Here is a 19,467-nt window from a genome sequence, read left to right on the forward strand (position 1 = left end):
GTATAATGACGATTTGTTACATGCTGACGAAACAAAAATGTTTTCAACTTAAATGTAATCGGCTATTTTAATAGGCCTAACGAAGAACAATGAGTTTTGGCCCTTGCTTACGTTATTTTTTGTGCATTTCATAATTCGACGCCTACTGAATGCAGTAGGACCAAAGCAGTCACCAGTGGAGTAAACGCTGGCTTGAAAATTGTTATTATGCACATCTTAAGAGAAATGATAATCCTGGGGCGCATACGTGAGTCAAATCAACATGCACCAAATGTTACGTAAACCGTTGTCAACGGTATTGGTATGAGATCAAACAATTTCATGATGAGGCTCCAGAAGCGATAATGGAATGATTAGTTTTGACGATTTACCTCCGTTTTCTTTGTCTTATACAGTGAAAAACAAAATGCATAGCCTACTATACCGACGCACCAAAATTATCCACCTATGTCATCCAGGCCTAGCCCACGTTTTAACTCCTTTCAACATTTTCATCAATTGACTCAACAAGCTGTTCTCACATTTTGTCACCAAATGTAGTCAGATTGTACGCCCTCGGGGGAGGTATAAGACAAATCGCACGCAATACGCTGAGTTTATCATTAATTTGTGTGCTTCATATTAGTCACGGTTACTCAATCTATTACTGCAGGTTACCTTCATTACCGGTTGCATATGCGTTACTGATATCACTGCAGGCTGCCTTCACTACAGTGCACAGCAACCTTATGCTTAGCTGCTTGTTCTGTGGGTGACATTTTATCTCGCTACCACCTGTCTGCTAGCGCGTACACACAACTTTCGGAGAAATACCGCCAGTTGTCCGCAGTAGTTCCCAAGACCGGTCGGTTACCATAGCGACTAACGCTTGTTCAATAGTCCCGGGCCGTCTGCGCCTGGGTTTCGTGTGAGCATTGAGGCTGGAAATAAGTACTCATGTGTCTTGATATTAGTGTCACACGTGATCACACGTTTTGGCAATGTCTCGGCTCTGTTTAAACGATACGGTTACCAAACAGCTTCCCGAAGAAGAATCAACCCAGCGGCTCAGCGAATGGAGAAAACGGCTTCTTCTGTTAGGTAAGCTCCCGTACATAGACTCTATATTTCCCTGATGGACGTTTCTACGTTGAAACCTAGCTGTGCTGTGAATCGCACACCAATGATATTTTCTCCACCTTTCTTAATTTTGCAGAGGGTGAGAAGAAGGCGAATTATGAGGAAGGAGAGGATCAAAAGAAGAAAAACGCTGCCCTCATCAGACAGCTCAAAAAAGATCTACAAGCTCTAAAGGAAGAAAAAGCGCGGACTGGAAAGGTCTGTGTGTGTTTACGTATCCATCATACCAAGTGAACATCAAAAGGATAGCGGAGTTATGTCGGCCAGATTAAATAAGCTGCTGACAGTTTATAATCATTGCCGTATTCAACTAAGCATTGGCGTGCTTTGAAATTTGCCAACTTGTTTGATGCATGGTCTGCTACTACTTCCCAGCATAAGCTACTTGTGAGAAAACGAAACAAAACCTTATATTACATTTACTTTCTGTAATCAGCAAACATTTCAAAACTTTCTCTGCCAAATGCAAACACATCTGAAGAGCATAGACCTGCGAAATTGGGTGTGTGGTTGCATGTTAACACAATGCTTTTGTCATTTATATTATTGTAAGGAAGAACGGGACAGGGAGTTCTTCCAAAGGCCGCGCGAGGCTATGGTATGAGCACTGGTCATGTCACCCATTTTCTTTGTGAGATTCCGCTAACATGACCGGGACTCAAGCGGAGCCCTTGCGCTGTGTGTATATGACACTTGTTTCTATCGATTACGACGCACGCCATTGGCTTGTGTCACTGTCATATTCGCTGACGTGGCAGTCTCTCGTCGAGCACGGTGAAAAAACATTGGCTCCATGACCTCACGATAACGAGAGTAGCTAGCCATAGTCGCGGCCGCGATATTTCCGTCCCAGATTTAAAAGGAGTGCTCTACATTTACATTGGGGCTTTTAACTGAAATAGTCACCATAAAAAATTTCGATGCTGTTAATCATCCTGCACTTTTTAAGACCTAAGCCTCTTTTCTGAGCGATATGCCCGTGAAAATGGGAAAATGTATATCGGAGAGAGTATTTCAAACTTGCCTTGGCATTCATGACGTCATAACAACGTCATCCAAGTCTTGCCATTCCATCAGCCATGCGGTGATCGAGCCCGGAAAAAATATAATCGTGCCGGCGTTTACACCTGGCCTTCGTGAGCGCGATTTCCAGACATAACGGCCATCAACAAGTCCTCAGTCAATGTCGTGCAAGGTACGATGACACAGTCAAACCATGACGCATTGAGGAGCATATTTACTTAACAGATAATTGTGTTGTCTAGAGTAATCTTTTTCACTTAAAAAGAAAGCCAGTAGTTATGAGTGAAATTGTTTCATTATATTTGCTTCAGTATCTTCAAATGTGAAACATTCCCTCTAACGGTTTCTATCAATCGGACTTAGGACTGCCGCTCATGAAATAGCGACTCATCATAATAAACCCGTTGAGGGCTTCAGTCGGTGGGGCTTATAAGAGCAACTTGAAATAGTTCAGCAGGAACTTACTGTAGAGTTTTGTTGGACCACTGCTGCATTACCAGCCCTCTCATAACGCGAGTCAACGAAGGGCAACTGCTCCACTTTGAATGCATGTTATAAGTCTATTGTTTTCATACAGGCAACATTTGCTACATCTTTCTGTCGATTCGGAAACATAAAAGACCTCCGGTTTAACCTGGAGTGTGACATCACACATGCTTCAATGCTCTGGATTGGGTTCGGTTTGTTAACGCGTGGACGTCGTCATGACACAAGTGAAAAACTGCTCGAGTACCCGCCACGTGAAACTTTAGAAACATTTTAAAATTCTGAAATGGTGGCAGTATACATACGACACAGCGACCGTTCAACAGTACGGCCTATGAGCCCCGAAGTCAATGTATATATATATATATATATATATATATATATATATATATATATATATATATATATATATATATATATATATATATGTGTGTGTGTGTGTGTGTGTGTGTGTGTGTGTGTGTGTGTGTGTGTGTGTGTGTGTGTGTGTGTGTGTGTGTGTGTGTGTGTGTGTGTGTGTGTGTGTGTGTGTGTGTGTGTGTGTGTGTGTGTGTGTGTGTGTGTGTGTGTGTGTGTGTGTGTGTGTGTGTGTGTGTGTGTGTGTGTGTGTGTGTGTGTGTGTGTGTGTGTGTGTGTGTGTGTGTGTGTGTGTGTGTGTGTGTGTGTGTGTGTGTGTGTGTGTGTGTGTGTGTGTGTGTGTGTGTGTGTGTGTGTAAACTAATTCTGTTTGGCTGGGCCGGTATCGGTGCACTTCATTTCAGGAGCCTTGCTGAGGATTCCCATCGTTGCAGAATGAACGCCTAATGCGCGATGCGTTGGAGGGCCTGGCAACGGGCAGCGATGCTCACCAGCGCACAGAACCGTCGCATGTCCTCGACAAGAAAAACAACCGGCTCGGAGACCTTACCAACCAGCTCAACAAACTGCGCGCCGCCACGGCTCAGGCACGTTCGCGTGCTTGGCTTAGTGTGTGCACGCAATCGCTATGCTGAAACGCGGGTGGGTGAAGGTGTTCAGCGCGTGTGTGGTGCTCAGTCCGCTTATGGGCCTCCATTTCGGTCTCTACTGGCCGCGTGCGTGTGGTGCTCAGCCCACATCTGGGTCTTCATTTCGGTCTCCACTGGCCGCGTGCGTGTGGTGCTCAGCCCACATCTGGGCCTCCATTTTAGTCTACTGGCCGCGTGCGTGTGGTGCTCAGCCCACATCTGGGTCTTTATTTCAGTCTCTGCTGGCATTGTTTTTTATGCAAATTTGATGTCACGAGCGACTTAAGAGTCCTGTTGCAGACAGTAAACGCGTTCGTAGATACATCGAGGTGGAAGGGAGCGAGCCATGTCCGCCCGGGGAGAATCACGCTCAGCGGGTTATTCGGCGCATACAAATCCTGTAGCACGGCAGCTAACTCGACGGGGCGAACAGACGTGGTCCTGCAACTCAAGGGAACTGTCACTATATATAAAAAAAAATCAAGGAAGCTGTCACAAATATCAAGGGAACTGTCACTAGTAAAAGCTGGACACTGGAAGAGGAAACTGTACGCTGCTTCATATGTGATGCCCGTCGACCTCAAAACCTTCGAGAATTAATTGTCTATATCTGGAAAAGGAGGAAAGTTCAGGGTAAAATTTGGAAAACTATGAAAAACTTTATAAATCCACCATTCTTTCTATTTTTGTCGTAGAAAAGCTGCCAAAGTTTTGTAAACGGGAGCGATGTGGTACAAGTGGTTCTCAAAACACGTTCTGAGCCGTTTAAACGAAAGCTGTGTTCATTTACTGTTTCGTTCTTGCCGATATGTTTTAGTTGCTTTTTATTGTTAACTGGCTCCTGTCAATAGCCTACGGAGGCAGTCCGTTAACAAAGTGGCTTAGTCCTTTATCGGCTTCGCACTTCATGGGACTTCATGGCGTTCTGTCAACATATAGCAGGCGCTTCAAATTTTGACATCCAAATGTTATTGTTGGCTTTAACGAGATAAATGGTTCTCGATATATTTAGAATCGTCTTTACATACCTTTGCATTATCATTTTACGTCAACTTAGGAAATTGGATCTCGAATAAGATATGGAAATCATTGATGGCTTGGGTGTGATCTACACCTGCATGAGTGTATGGTCTAAAATCTGTTAGACATGATGACTTCTTTCCAGCGTTTATTGTTTGCTCGATACTGACGGTTCTGCTTTTTCAGAAAAGACAAAAGCTGGCATCAATCATGGTTACATTTAAGGAGTCCGTTGTGGACAACATCATGTATGAAGAAAATCGCCAACCGGAGGCAGTGGTATGAGCATACGATGACCACTGGAATGTTTTGCATTTACATGCGCCTACCCGAGACCCGTGAAATTTCAACCAGTCTTGTTTGAGACTCGTTGCGTTCGACGAATAAGTTGAGCGATTTTAGAAGCAATCTGGTGGTAGATGACCATTTGGGGCTGGATTTGCATTAATCTATTGTAGGAATTTGCACAACTCTGTTCCTACGTATGGATAAAATGGGTTTGGGTTAAAAAGGTTAAAAAGTGAGGCTAAAGGTTAAGGATAAGGTCAAGGTTAAAGGTTTAGGTTAAAGGTTAAGGTTAAGGATTAATGCTAAAGGTTAAGATTAAATTCTAAGGCTGAATGTTGAGGTCGAAGGTTAAGACTAAAGGTTAAGTCGAAAGGTTGAGTTTAAAGGTTAAGGTTAAAGGTTAAATTTAGAGGCTAAGGTCTAAGGCTAAGGTTAAAGGTTAAGGTTAAAGGTTGATGTTAAAGGTAAAAAGGTTGTAAAAAGACTGAACGCTTCTACTGTCGCCCCAGCATTTGCGCCAGCTCAACAACCACATCGACTGCGTGTCTAAGAAGCTGCTGGAGGCGGAGCACGTGCGCGACAAATACCGGCGCGTCATCGCATCGCTGCGCAACGAGCAGACGACATACCGGAGCCGGCTGCAGCTGTTGCGCGAGCGGGTGGCGGCGGCGGCCGGGTCGCGCGCCACCGTTCAGCAGGCCGAGCAGTACGCCCGCTCCGTGTGCGAGTCAGCTCAGCAGCAGCTGCAGGACAGCCAGCAGCTGTCGTCACAGTGGCGGCACGAGCGGGACGCCGTGCTGGCCCAGCACAAGTCAGTTCCGTGCGGCGGTGTAGCACGTTTTGGTAGTTTGCTGACGTGCGGTCGCTGGGGTGCCGTGCTTCTGTTGGCCCCGCGCAGTGCTGCGCCCTGATATTACAGATTGACACGACGACTTCCTTGTGGCACTGCTCTTCGCCTTTGTGAGCATGATATCGGTGCTGGTCTGTAAAGGTGTGCCACCACTGCTGGTTTGTAGGATTGAGCTACAGCTGCTGATCTGTGAGGCTGTGTCATTGCTGTCGGTCTGTGGAAGTGAGCTATGGTTGCTAATCTGTGAAGGTGTGCCACTGTCGCCATCTATAGGGGTGAGCTGGAACTTCTGATCTGTGAGTGTGTGTCACTGCTGCTGGTCTGTAGACGTGAGCTACAGCAGCTGATCTATGAGTGTGTGCCCCTGCTGCCGGTCTGTTGGCGTCAGCTATAGCAGGTGATCTTTGAGTGTGTGTCACTGCTCCCGGTCCGTTGGCGTCAGCTACAGCTGCTGATCTGTGAGGGCGTGCCACTGCTGCCGGTCTGTTGGCGTGAGCTACAGCTGCTCACCTGTGAGGGTGCACAGCTGCCAGTCTGTGGGGGTGAGCTACAGTTGCTGACCTGCGTGGGTGTGTCGCTGCTTCCGGTCTGTTGGCGCTAACTGCAGCAGCTGATCTGTGAGGGTGTGGCCGGAGCTGCCGGTCTGTTGGCGTTAGCTACAGCTGCTGACCTGCGTGGGTGTGTCACTGCAGCCAGTCTGTTGCCGCCAGCTACAGCTGTTGATTTGTGAGGGTGTGCCACTGCTGCCGGTCTGTGGGATGAGCTACAGCTTCCATCCGGACCATGCTGCCCGCGGGTGTGCATTCACACGTCCTCAGTGGTTCGTCTGTTTGCCGGCAGGCGGCAGGCCGAGCAGCAGCGGTCCGAATACCAGCAGTTGCGGCGCCAGTTGTACCTCGGCGGCGCCGACAACCCGCTGCCGATAATGCCGAGCCACTCGGCCGTGATGACGGCGCGCCGTGTCAGCGAGCTGGTCGACGCCCAGCTGGCCGGACTCTACCAGGATTCCAAGCACCTGATCGTAAGTGCGGGGTGACGACGACCACAATGTGTGTGCACATGTTCGGCCGGGTCGCTGCTTGGTGGCGTCTACCTCGCTGCATCCGCCAATCTCCACAGCCTCACGACGCCCCGCGTATTCCGCGGCAACCTGCATGCGCCAGCCACGAGTGGAGCGGCCCGAAGGAGCGGCGAGCGTAAGTCGATGTGGCGCTCCCCGTGCGGGCTAAGTCTTGGCGAAGGACTCAAAGGTGTATGTGGTTTTCCCCACCACAACTCACTGTCCCTCCCCAAATGGTTCTGGAGTGGTCGCTTCTGACCAAAGGGTTCTGACCCAGACCAAACCAAACCAAAAGACCTGGGCTAAGTGCTGACCCATGTCCGCAGTGCGCCTGTCCGCTACGTCATGCATGCCTTGTGCTTATGCGTCTGCACCACATTTCATATCGACAGGATTTCTTGGGGGCAAGAACAATAGAAGATGTCGTCAAGCTGTTCGAGATGCAGTCGGAAACATCGCGGCAGCTTAGCATGGTCTGGAAGGACGCCGAAAGCAACATCAAGCAGTTAAAGATAAGAAAGCAAGAACTGGAGCTGGAACAGGAGAAACTCAAGTATGCCGATAATATCGAGGAAACCCGGTGAGCTGCAGGTCCACGGCAGTGTTGATAACGTGATAACGTTTCACAGCGCTGGAATGTGGTCTACTGTTATGCAAACATTTAAGTTGCACTTCTTTAGTAGGCGCGGTTCCTGGTTAGTGAACTCATCAAGTTCGGCAGATATCTGGGCTGGATGCATCAGTTTTCAGCAAAGGCCTCCACTACTTTTGTAATAGCAGCTCTAATAAAGCCTGCGACGCATAAGCAAATAAAATGAACTTCCAAGCAGCGAGCATTAGAGAAAGCGCCCAACGGACAGCAAATGTGCGGAGTTCCATGACTCACACGAGGCCGCCGCCTGCAGCACGCGTGCCCGATGTGCGGAGCTGCGAAGGAGAATCTCCGGTCACGAGGACAGAAGAGAGCTTGCCGAGACGAGAACGGCCGAGATCACGAGAAGCTTGACGGGGATGAGGACCAGCCTGGTTCACATGGTCGACCTGTTCCAGGTACGTGGGTGCCGTTCGGTGTGTTGCGTGCTTGCGTTAACACCCTTGGTTGCCAGCCTATGACGGACCTCCGTCGCGCTGCGGCGGAGGTCCGTGGCGTGAGGCGGAGGTCCGTCCGTCTTTATCATTCGTGTGACGTCACCCGCACATGGCGTGATGTAAAACGCGAGGCTTCACATATTTCCAGGACGCTGGCGTATCTCTGCTGAAGCTGCCGATGAATGATGCATACACAGCACCGGGCCTGAGCGACCTGTTCAACGCGGTTTCGGCAGCCGTGCAGTTTGTCATGCAACCCTTGGAAGCCGTGAACGTATCACAAATGGTAAGATATCCGTTCCATTGGTTGCTGTTGAGCGTTCACGTGCACCGATGCATACGCTATGCCTGTTATTGCCTGGGCCTCTGGAGGGTAATGTTACGCAGTCTGACCTTTTTTGCGCGTGCGTGGTTCGTACGTTTTTTTGTTAACACAAAGCTCGTGTGGTGTGTTGATTATGCATTCAAACCTTTATGAATGATACGAAGATAGATCAAATGCTAATGATGGATGTTGGTGCGGCACAGCTATGAAGTAATGACTTTTATGTCTGAAATTTTAGTTTAGCTCTCACTCTCAAACTTGTGTCAGCAAACTGAAACCAGATAAATCATGACGACAGCACTGTTTTGCTCTGATAATCATACACCAAGGCCTGTACGGTCATGATAATAAAAATAAGACTCACGAGCGTAGAGTTATCGGCCGTGCTCTCCTCATTCACCGTGTCATCCCGTGGTCTCAGTGCGCCCCGTCTCACTGGCAGCTTGGCGCACCCGTCAGCCAAGAGTCCCGATTTTCATCGTATCTGTCTCAAAAAGTCGTATAACACTGTATACTCGACATATCTAAGTTTTCGCGCTCCGGCTAAATCTATTGCTATTTCATCCTTGGTCGTTTGATGATGCTTTCGGCGTCTTTATTGCGTTCTCACGAAAGTCCCGCCCGAGTACCTGCACATACCTGAAATCCGGGTCCTTGTGCGGGGTAAGGGAGAGTCCCGTCCAAGCATCCAAACATACCCGTAGATGAAATTATCATGTTGGGTTCTGGAAGTCAATAATCATCACTTTTACATTTTTCGGGCATCCTATATTGAACGATTAGAACACAGTCCGAGTGAATAGAGGCTTTACAAATTGTCGTGTGTATGGTTATCGAAAGTTCTTCGACTGCCCTTTCCACGGTTTGTACCTAAACGCTCTTCACGTCGTGTGTTCAGATGATCGAGATGGATGCCGAGGACTTCTTTGCCTCCAAATCCGAACAGCTGGCCTTGGACACCAAAGTCCGAGGCATACCGCCTATTAAGCCGCCGGGCAAGAAACGTTTCTCATTCCTCCTGGTAAGTAATAACGTCCTTCAGGCTTCGGCAATGGTTAATAATTGTATATGCGATGCGCCGTCCGTATTACAAAAAGTGTTTTGATCCATCACAGGTATGTGGTGTGGCGATGTGGAATGTCATGCATAATTTCAACATGCCCCAGCGCAAAAAATTAGTAAGATACATACGATACGCATCATGCACATATAATGTATGTAGTCATGGTACACAGGTTATGCTCAGGTGGCTATACCATGTCACATATCACACACACACAGTACGTTTTATGCACATGCCATTCATTTAGTCATTTCGCACAGCTCATGCAGAAGGTGCTTATACGGTTCCACATGCCTCACTCATACAATGCAAGCTAAGCGCATGTGGTGCATTAAGACATGGCGTGCAGGTTATGCCTCATGTGGCTGTACCCCGTACATGCGGCACAAACATAGGCCATGTAGATCACACATATAGTACACCACGTTAGAGGCCTTCACGGGTAAGACTTTCTTTGCGCAATCTATCCGCTACCCACTGGGGTGTGCTCATACCGACCTGTTGCCCATTTAGAATCAACTGTGCGCGCCCGCTGTCCACCCGTCTGCATTTATCTCCAGCAGTTCAGCTCTAGATTATGGACAACTTTCAGGAAAGCTCACATACAAACCTGTGTTTTTGCGTTCATCATTGCAAAATTAATGTGAGTGAGGCTAATTATGGGTCAAAGAAGTCCTGGCGCTAAGGTAGTATTTCATGAAACCCGGCATTTCGTAAATATGTTTTCCAAACAGCACCCACCCCCGAAGTTTTCCCCAAATCGGTACCCAATCCAGCCCGATACCCGTTCCGCATGGGTACCCATGGGCTACCCAACACGCGAAGTCCGCCGCACCACATGGTCGGCCGCCCGCAGAAGGTCGGTGTGCCTGGCCCACCTCAGCTGCACGCCCACATCTCGGCAGGTGGACCGGCCGGACGTGATCGACGAGGGGCCCAACGTGCCCACGCGCGCCCAGATGAAGCGACACGCCCAGATCGTGCTGGAGGCGCGCACGCGCAAGATCCGCGCGCCGACCGCGCGAGAACAGCGCCGCGCGCGCCGGCGCAGCACAATTGTGGACCGCCCCCTGCAGGCCATGTCTTGAGCGCGGCGGCGGCGATGCGCCCGCGTCCCCCGTCACAGCGCCTCGGGCTGCGCGACCTACGCGCGGCGGCTACGGGCCCGGCTTTGGCTCTGCCCCCGCGCGGCGCCCTCGTGTTGGACCGAAGCCGGAGTTTGCTGTGCCCGTCCAGTGGGGCGGGAAGGCGGACCACCAGGCTCTTGGAGTGCTGCAGAGTTTGCCTTCCGCGCACACACTTTGCTGCAGCTCCGGGTCTGGACGTGCGGCTGGGTCAGGCACAGCTAACCTTGTCTCTGACAGACGACAGAGGCATGTGTTTGGCTCGGTGCTGAAGATTTCTTCGATTGTTGTATTGTGTTATGTATGAACACATCGCATTTGCCAAGCATTTGCCCATCATGCAAGGCACGTGCTCGCACCACTGAGGTGTTCAGATGTTTTGAAATGCCAGCAGCAGCAGCCCTGGGGCAGCCCTGTACGTACATCACTGTATGTTCCTAGCAGAAATTACAAATATACCTATTGCATTGCTGTTGCACGTCATTATAGTGCAGAGCCAACCCAGAGACCTGCACGAAAACGATGGCTTCTTACGAGACGACTGTTCCGATCCGAGAAAGACGATCAGGTGCTCCAACTCTCCATGCTGTGGCAGCGATACACATAATGTTATGCCTCCAGTATTGGTACTGCATGAAGTACCATTTGTTGCAAGTGTTCCCAAAACAAAACGTAACGCTGAATTAGTGTAGTTCGCTTTTCATTCAAAAGTAGCAGTGCATGATTCGCTTTCACAAAAAAACGATGTGGTAAAGGCTCCTGGGAGTGTGAGGTCATAATATCGGGCACTGCGGTAGATGGTGTGCCCCTGGAAGAGCGTGAATGCTGCCGTACATGCTCATGCACTCCAGCCGCATTATCCGCACCGCTGTTTGAGTGTACTCGTGACTTGACTGTGTGAAGATCCTGAATAAACCATCTGGTATCCGATCCAATGATTGAACCATTCACGATGCTTTCTTAAAAACACCAATGCCGTGGAAGCTATCCATATATTTACAATTGCATGTACAGAAACGCAAATTTCCCTCCACCCTCCAAGTTCGAACTCGCATGTTCACTGTCGGTCAATTGCTTCGTTATGCCCATATTGAACGAAGCCTGCGTCTATCTTCCCGACAGCTCACCGTCAATTAAAAATAATACACGAGAAGCAATGCCGCTGGGAACATTTTCTAAACACGTGGTCCTCTGGTACCCTCTCACTCGTCATTCAGCACTAAGGATAACACGCGGAACACCAGACACTTAATGTGCCCGGCAAACACTTAAGAGCCTATTGAGCCATTTGGAGCTATGCAAAGCCGCCGGGGCGCCTGAGCAAACACTGGAGCTGCTGCATGTGAGCACCAACACAAACACGGTTGAGCTAAAATGGCAATCAATGCAGGGGCCATGCGTCACAAAAATACCCAACATCGCAAAATTGTACAAAGCCAACATCGCGCAGCCTTCCGCGTCCTACACACGCTCAAGTTCGACACTACATCGCTCGTCGGCTCGCTGTTCTCTAACGGAGCAGCCGTCGGCAGCCTGCCCTCGTCCTGAACGCGGCGTGTCGCTCCGCGGGCCGCCAGTCACGCCGAATAAATATCCCACCCACGCGTGAGCCGGCGCTTCGACGGTCGGTGGCGTCTCCCCGCCGCGGTGGTGCCGCCTATCTGTAGCCGCGCCGGCTGCCGGGCGAGGAGGGCGGCCGCGAGCTGCGCGTCCGGCCGTACTCCTCCACCAGGCTCGTCTCCGACTGGTTGTCCGAGTCCTGCGGCGGGCGGAGGAGGGCGTTTGACGAGCCAGCACGGCCGTCGGAGCAGGTGGGGAGACCTCGCAGTAGGGGAGGAGGGCGTTTGACGAGACAGCACGGCCGTCGGAGCAGGTGGGGAGACCTCGCAGCAGCGGAGGAGGGCGTTTGACGGGCCAGCACGGCCGTCGGAGCGGGTGGGGAGACCTCGCAGCAGCTGAGGAGGGCGTTTGACGAGGCAGCACGGCCGTCGGAGCAGGTGGGGAGACCTCGCAGCAGCGGAGAAGGGCATATGACGAGCCAGCACGGCCGTCGGAGCAGGTGGGGAGACCTCGCAGCAGCGGAGGAGGGCATGTGACGAGCCAGCACGGCCGTCGGAGCAGGTGAGGAGACCTCGCAAAGAGCACTCAGCAGTGTCATGCGTCAGACCGTGAAACCGTCGCGGAGAATCTAATTCTTTAGCGAAGGTTTAACGTGCGCGGTTCAGATCGCTTCCCGCCAGAGGTCCAAGCGCACGCGTACAAAAGACTCGTCTGCTCAGACGGTGATTACATTTGGTTCTAGTGTCTGATACATTTGCAGACTGCGTAATTTGAGCCGTGGAGGATAGCGCTGTTGTCAGAGTTCAAAATCTGCTACACAAGACATACCCTGGCCCTCCGGAACAGGTGTGTTTCCGGCATCACGTATGTGGACGCTGCGTCACGCTCTGCCATGGTGTGATGCTCCTGTAACGAGGAAACAACACGATTAAACTTGGTTTCGGTTGGTCGCTGCTTCTTTTGCTTTTCACGACGTGAAGAGGGGTTACAGTTGAGCTGGGCATTCAAGCTTACTCGAGGGTGTTCAACGGGTGCGCTCCAGCTAGCTGCTGGAGATGTTTCCACATTGAACAGCCATTTGACAACGTAGATTGCATATCCCGTGTCTAGGGCCTCCCATGGCTGTCACATTTATGTCTGATGCCAACAATTTAACCACGCAAAAAACACGAATGGTATATGCTAAAAATACACAGCTGACACACAACAGGCCTCTCTTAAGTCTGCCGCATGCCTCAGCTGAAAGAACATCAGTCACCCACGGCGACAACAGCCGCTCGCGACAGCCGCTGCCCGCTGGAGGACGCTGCCGTTGTCAGAGCCGCCAGTACCCCTCAGTTCGCCCAGGTCGCCACACTCACGTATGTGTTGCCGTGCGAGCTCGGGGCGTGAGAGCTGCGCTGACTGCGCTGGGTGTCGAACCGCGCCACGGGCCGCACGGTCGGCTGGATCAGAGCCTCGTCAAACAGCTGCGTGTCGGAGATGGTCCTGGAACGGGCGGCCGGGGCGTGAGAACGCGCAGGGAGACCGGGGCGCTGCTGCAGCTCGAGACGCGTAATGCCGGATCGGAACGAGCGAAAAATGGCGGGGGGTACACGTGCTAAGCTCTGCACACCGAGCCAGACAATGCAAATACACGTGATGGGTGAACGTCGCCAATAAAGGTTGTTCACAATCCCCCAAGTTTGTTATTTTTAGGGATCTATGGACATTGTTTTCTGGCCAGAAAAGACTATGTCATCCCAATCAGTTTTTAACACGCACACAGGACGGGGTGACGTGCCTAACACCTGACAAACCGCCTCCTGAGACAGGACGGGGTGACGTGCCTAACACCTGACAAACCGCCTCCTGAGACAGGACGGGGTGACGTGCCTAACACCTGACAAACCGCCTCCAAACCTCCGGCAGCTGAAGCTGGCCCGCGACCGCAGACGGACCACCAACCGCCCACAGCCGGCATCGCACCCGTCTCCACCCCAGCCGCCCACCTGGCGCGGAAGAAGGAGTGTGTGCCGCACTCGGGCGCGTCGCCGGCCGAGCCGCGCCGGCTGCTGCCGTCGGAGCTGCGGCTGCGGCTGCGGCCGGCTGGCAGCGGGCACACCTGCGGCTCGGGCTGGGCGCGGCGGCCGGCACTGGCGCTGCGAGCCGTCCGCTCCGCCCGGAACGTGCCGGAGCTCGACCGGCCGCGCCCGCCGTCCGACGGCTGCAGCAGCGCCAGCAGCTGCGGCTGCTGCTGCCACCGGTGACGGTTAGACGGCGGTTAGACAGGGCGCCGAGGTCACACGCGGTGTAGGAGTGCGAGGAGCTCCGTCTGTTACAGTATGAAGAATATGATTTAACGGAAAATATGCCTCACGCTGGTCACATTGGGCATATGTAGCAGAGGTCACAATGACGCAAAGAAGCGCGTAGGTTTATCAGTTACGCACACATTCAGTGCACAGCTTTCACGGCGTCTGATGTCGCTGGCAAATCCCATTACGCCACACAGTAAGCACGAAGGCGCTCCTGTCCCAGCGATCCCTGCGTCGTCGTGGAGGCGCGGCAGACGGCCCACCTGGCTCTTGCCGAGCTGGGCGGCCGGGTCAGGTCCGATCCTCACGTGCGACGAGTGCGCGCTCTCCGGACGCGCCTGCTTCTGGCGGGGCCGCGGGAGGAAGCGGGACGGCCGCGCCAGCTCCTGCTGCGGTGGCGGAGCCCGACCCCCCGGCTTGTGCGGGCCGCCGCCCGTCAGGGACGCCACCGGTCGCTTACTGGGTGGACCGGGCGTCCGCTGCGGGGCAGGATGGGGGAGCGGCGTGTCAGAGCGCGGCACGCACTCTCAGTGCCAGACTGCGTTGAGCTGAGTGACCTTCCCCGTTTCGGACGTAGATAATGAGACCATTCCAAAACTACAGATGAATGGAACAAATGCTTCACTCTTGAAGCGAGCTCAAATATGAGCATACCAGCATGCTTGTACTAAAATCGCAAACATTTCGCTTGTTTCCTCTTCCAAGACATGTCAGATCGGTGTAGCCGACCATGACATTGTTAATGGTTCCAGCATATCGGCACGAAACGTCCGCCACGCAGCACGTGTATTTGCCGTGGTGGATGCGCAGCGGCGCGTCGGAGGCCTGTGCTCGGCGAGCGTCCCAGGGGCGGTGCGTACCCGTCTGGAGGGGCTGGGTCCACTGGCGTCGCTGCTGCTGTCCAGCATGGCCCGCCGGTCCAGGACCGGGTGCTGCAGCCGAGCGCCGCGGTGGCGCAGGAACCCGCTCGGCCCCGAGAACACTGCCGGACCGCACCGCGCTGCGCCGTTAGAGGACAGTCTAGGCTCAGTTAGTGGTGGGCTCAGTGGGATAGGCCTTGCTGCCGTGGAGCTTCACCCGAAGTGAAGCACGTTTTATCAACTAGGGTTTTAGCTAAAATCGAAATTTTATGAAGCAGTGCACTCTTTTGGGTCACTGAAGACCATCTTAGAAGTGGTCGGCGATTAGTTGGTTTGATATGTCCAGTAAAGACAGTAAGGTTGTGAAAGTCAGGCAGAAGTAGACAAAACGAATAGAGCCATAAAACCTGACATTAAAAAGCTACATCGGTTGACATACACAACACTGTAAGTCTCATTGACGCACAAATGCGTAGCCAAAACGTCATGATCACGTTCAAAGTATTCTCTTCAAAAAATATTGACGGATCCAAAATGGTAAGAACGGCATTCCTCAAAACGCTGAATGTCGTCGCGTACCACGCATCCCCTCATCCCCATCAAAGTCTCCGCACCCCATCGCCGGAGCGGCAAAGGAATATCTCACCGAGCGGCGGGACGGAACGGGAGTAGCCCCCCCCCCCCCCCCCACATCGCCGGAGCGGTGGGGAAGTCTATCACTGAGAAGAGGGACACAGTGGGGAGTAGCCGCACCCCATCGCCGGAGCGGTGGGGAAGTCTCTCACCGAGAAGAGGGACACAGTGGGGAGTAGCCGCACCCCATCGCCGGAGCGGTGGGGAAGTCTGTCACTGAGAAGAGGGACGGAGTGGAGAGTGGCCGCACGCCATCGCCGGAGCGGTGGGGAAGTATCCCACTGAGAAGAGGGACAAAGTGGGGAGTAGCCGCACCCCATCGCCGGAGCGGTGGGGAGTCTCTCGCTGAGAAGAGGGACGGAGTGGAGAGTAGCCGCACCCCATCGCCGCAGCGGTGGGGAAGTCTTTCACTAAGAAGAGGGACGGAGTGGAGAGTAGCCGCACCCCATCACCGGAGCGGTGGAGGAATCTCACCGAGCGGCGGTGCGGTGCGGCGCCGGCTGCTCCTGCGGCAGCAGAAGTAGCAGCAGACGCACAGCATGGCGGCCAGCAGGGCGCCAACACTGGCCAGCGCGATCAGCAGCACGCGCAGGTTGATCTGGCAGCGCGAGCCGGCGTGCCAGCGGTGACACCGGCAGCCCGTCTCGCCATCCTCCTGGCTGTAGCACTCGCCGCTGTAGCTGCACTCGGGGCAGCCTGAGTACTCGCCTGCAGGCATAGGTGGCGCTGAGGTGCGGGCATGGCCGGAGAACAGAATACTTGGCTCTGGCGATAGATGACGCTGGTGTATATAGTACGGTTACGATGGTCCAAGTGGCGGGATGTTACTTAATGGGCAGCCTGGGTATTCGCTTGCTGTTGCAGATGGTGTTGAGGACACAGTAGATATATGAGGATAGTGTGCGCTTACGGCCAACGAATCCCTCTTCCAAGACCTACGAGGCCCAGGGGATTCCCTGGGCGAACCAGACGCTGGGCTCAGGACACACCGCATACGACATATGCAGCCAGTGCTCAGATCCCCAACGCGCTGCTGAGCCTGCAATATAAACGACAGAAAACAACGCCACCGGGTAGTTGAGGTGTTGTAAATTTCGTCCAACTTGGCTCAAAGTCTGGGCCCGGACTTGCCTTTTCAAAACATCCCTCAAGATGACCTTAAATGGATCCAGGGAAGTCCGTGGCCGTATTCGTGCATCATATATAACCAGATCTGTGAGCGGATGCGTGACCACATCCGTGTGAATCCGAGATTAGATGCATGAGTAACATGCATTACGGCATGCATTAGATGCATGCGCTCAGGCTCCCAACGGGATCCAAATTAAAGTAGATGCAGACATAAATGCCTTATGAAGCACACAATTATGTATATGTACACACACACACACACACACGCACACACACACACACCACACACCACACACACACACACACACACACACACACACACACACACACACACACACACACACACACACCACACACACACACACACACACACACACACACACACACACACACACACACACACATACACACACACACACACTATATATATATATATATATATATATATATATATATATATATATATAGTGTGTGTTGGTGTGTGTGTGTGTGTGTGTGTGTGTGTGTGTGTGTGTGTGTGTGGTGTGTGTGTGTGTGTGTGTGTGTGTGGTGTGTGTGTGTGTGTGTGTGTGTGTGTGTGGTGTGTGTGTGTGTGTGTGTGTGTGTGTGTGTGTGTGTGTGTGTGTGTGTGTGTGTGTGTGTGTGTGTGTGTGTGTGTGTGTGTGTGTGTGTGTCGCCAGATTCGTAATTCATTACGTGCACATGTGCATTTGCATATGCACGAACCGCACGCCGATTGCACGATGTGCACATGCGAACAGTGTGGTCAATGGCGCGGCGGTGACAGTCCCATCGGTGACTGGATTAGTGATCCGTCAGACCAGCATGGTCAGTAGTGCGGAGGCGACAGGCCCATCGGTGACTGGATTAGTGATCCGACAGACCAGCGTGGTCAGTAGTGTGGCGGTGACAGGCCCATCGGTGACTGGATCAGTGGTCCGACAGCAGACCCGACTGACCGCTGGTCGTATGCTCGGCTAGGCCGCGGTGCCGTGTCTTCTGCTCAGATGCGCCACTGACCTGAGCACGTGCGCCCGGGCAGGTCGGCGGCGCCCGTGTCCACCAGACCGTCGCGGCAGCTGCAGGTGAACGTGCCGGCCAGGTTGTAGCAGAAGGCGTGGGCGTGGCAGTCGTTATACTCGTCGCTCTGACACTCGTCAAAGTCTGCGGGGCGCAGGCGAGCAGGTCAGTGCACGGCATGGCACGAGGAGCCCCCGGTCAGGAGAGGACACACCTACCTTGGACTGGTCGGTGCCCCTAGCACCGGTCAGCAGAGAACGTACCGACCTTGGACTGGGCGGTACCACTGGCACCGGTCAGTAGAGGGCGTACCGACCTTGGCCTGGGTCATAGAGGACGTACCGACCCTGGGCTGGTCATTGCCGCCAGCACCGGTCGGTTGTAATTGGGGTTTAAAGTGTGATGCGGATGATCTGTTGCGGTTGGTTCCGTGACTTAGATGCCGTATCTCGGAGCCTCCGTTAGGATAGGATGGCACGCCAGCGTGAGAGGCGACGCTCGGGTGATATCATGGATGACCAGATACCATCCATGATGGCTGTCGATGAGTCTGATATCACGGCTCGTCAATCGTCACATAGCCTACAGTCAAAGCACATCGTGAGCCAGCGATGCTCGACAGGGTCTGACAGTAACCTTTGTAGCGCATCCAGCTACGGGAAAATGATCAAACAATTTGGGCTTTCCAATGTAGACGGACAAAAAAGGAGGCATGGCTGACAAAGAGTGTCTACCACGCATCACGACACGTTACGTATTGCATGGGGGGGTCGGGCTAAAAACGTACCAAGAACAATCACGTCGCCTTTGAGGGGCGATATCATCACTTGTCTGTCTCCCAGTGAGTAATTTGTGCGCCGCAGAGACTCCTCTACGATCTCCAGCAGGCTGTCCTTGTCGACGGATTTACTTTCTCTGTCCGTTACCTGCAGCAGGGAAGATTACACAGCGTGACAGGGTGTCACTGATGTGTGGCGGCCGCCTGCGATATTGTCACCCTCCACAGGCCAAAAGATCCTCGTCGATGAAAGGATCTCCACTGGATTGAAAGGCATGCAGGGCCGTATCTTACTGACAAAAATAACTCCATGCTGCCGCTTCATCCTCGAGGTCGATACAAAGGAAACATGCTATAAAAAGCATGCACCATCAATGTAAGCCGTCTCTCATCCCGTGTCCGCTTCAAAGCAATGGTATTCGTCGCTTGGAGACGCTGAATTTGCGTCGTCCCCCTTTCCCCATACACACAGACGCCTTCTGCCCACCTGCAGCATCAGCTCTGCCATGAGGCCGTGTGGCCGCCCTGGCCCCCCTTCCTGCCCACCTGCAGCATCAGCTCTGCCATGAGGTCGTGCGGACGCCCTGGCCCCCCTTCCTGCCCACCTGCAGCATCAGCTCTGCCATGAGGTCGTGCGGACGCCCTGGCCCCCCTTCCTGCCCACCTGCAGCATCAGCTCTGCCATGAGGTCGTGCGGACGCCTTGGCCCCCCTTCCTGCCCACCTGCAGCATCAGCTCTGCCATGAGGCCGTGCG

The 19,467-nt window shown here is 52.9% G+C and overlaps 1 protein-coding gene across 2 annotated transcripts; it reads left to right on the top strand.

Annotated features, from left to right (window-relative positions):
* Positions 1-663: 663 nt before the first annotated feature.
* Positions 664-11,332, top strand: CCDC151 (Coiled-coil domain containing protein 151). 2 transcript variants are annotated; one of them, XM_037224521.1, is made up of 11 exons: positions 664-1,080; positions 1,196-1,317; positions 3,420-3,572; positions 4,821-4,913; positions 5,432-5,733; positions 6,613-6,793; positions 7,225-7,412; positions 7,738-7,882; positions 8,070-8,207; positions 9,145-9,267; positions 10,215-11,332. In XM_037224521.1, the coding sequence occupies exons 1-11, from the start codon at positions 981-983 to the stop codon at positions 10,395-10,397; spliced, it is 1,728 nt and encodes a 575-aa protein (XP_037080416.1). In that variant the 5' UTR covers positions 664-980; the 3' UTR covers positions 10,398-11,332. The 2 variants fall into 2 exon arrangements, with proteins under 2 accessions (XP_037080416.1, XP_037080417.1); XM_037224522.1 differs by lacking the exon at positions 664-1,080 and having other exon boundaries at positions 1,251-1,317; positions 3,390-3,572.
* Positions 11,333-19,467: the final 8,135 nt, after the last annotated feature.

The sequence above is a fragment of the Pollicipes pollicipes genome, unplaced genomic scaffold (genome assembly GCF_011947565.3).
Source record: "Pollicipes pollicipes isolate AB1234 unplaced genomic scaffold, Ppol_2.1 Scaffold_4881;HRSCAF=5763_pilon_pilon_pilon, whole genome shotgun sequence".
Lineage (NCBI taxonomy): Eukaryota > Metazoa > Arthropoda > Thecostraca > Pollicipedomorpha > Pollicipedidae > Pollicipes > Pollicipes pollicipes.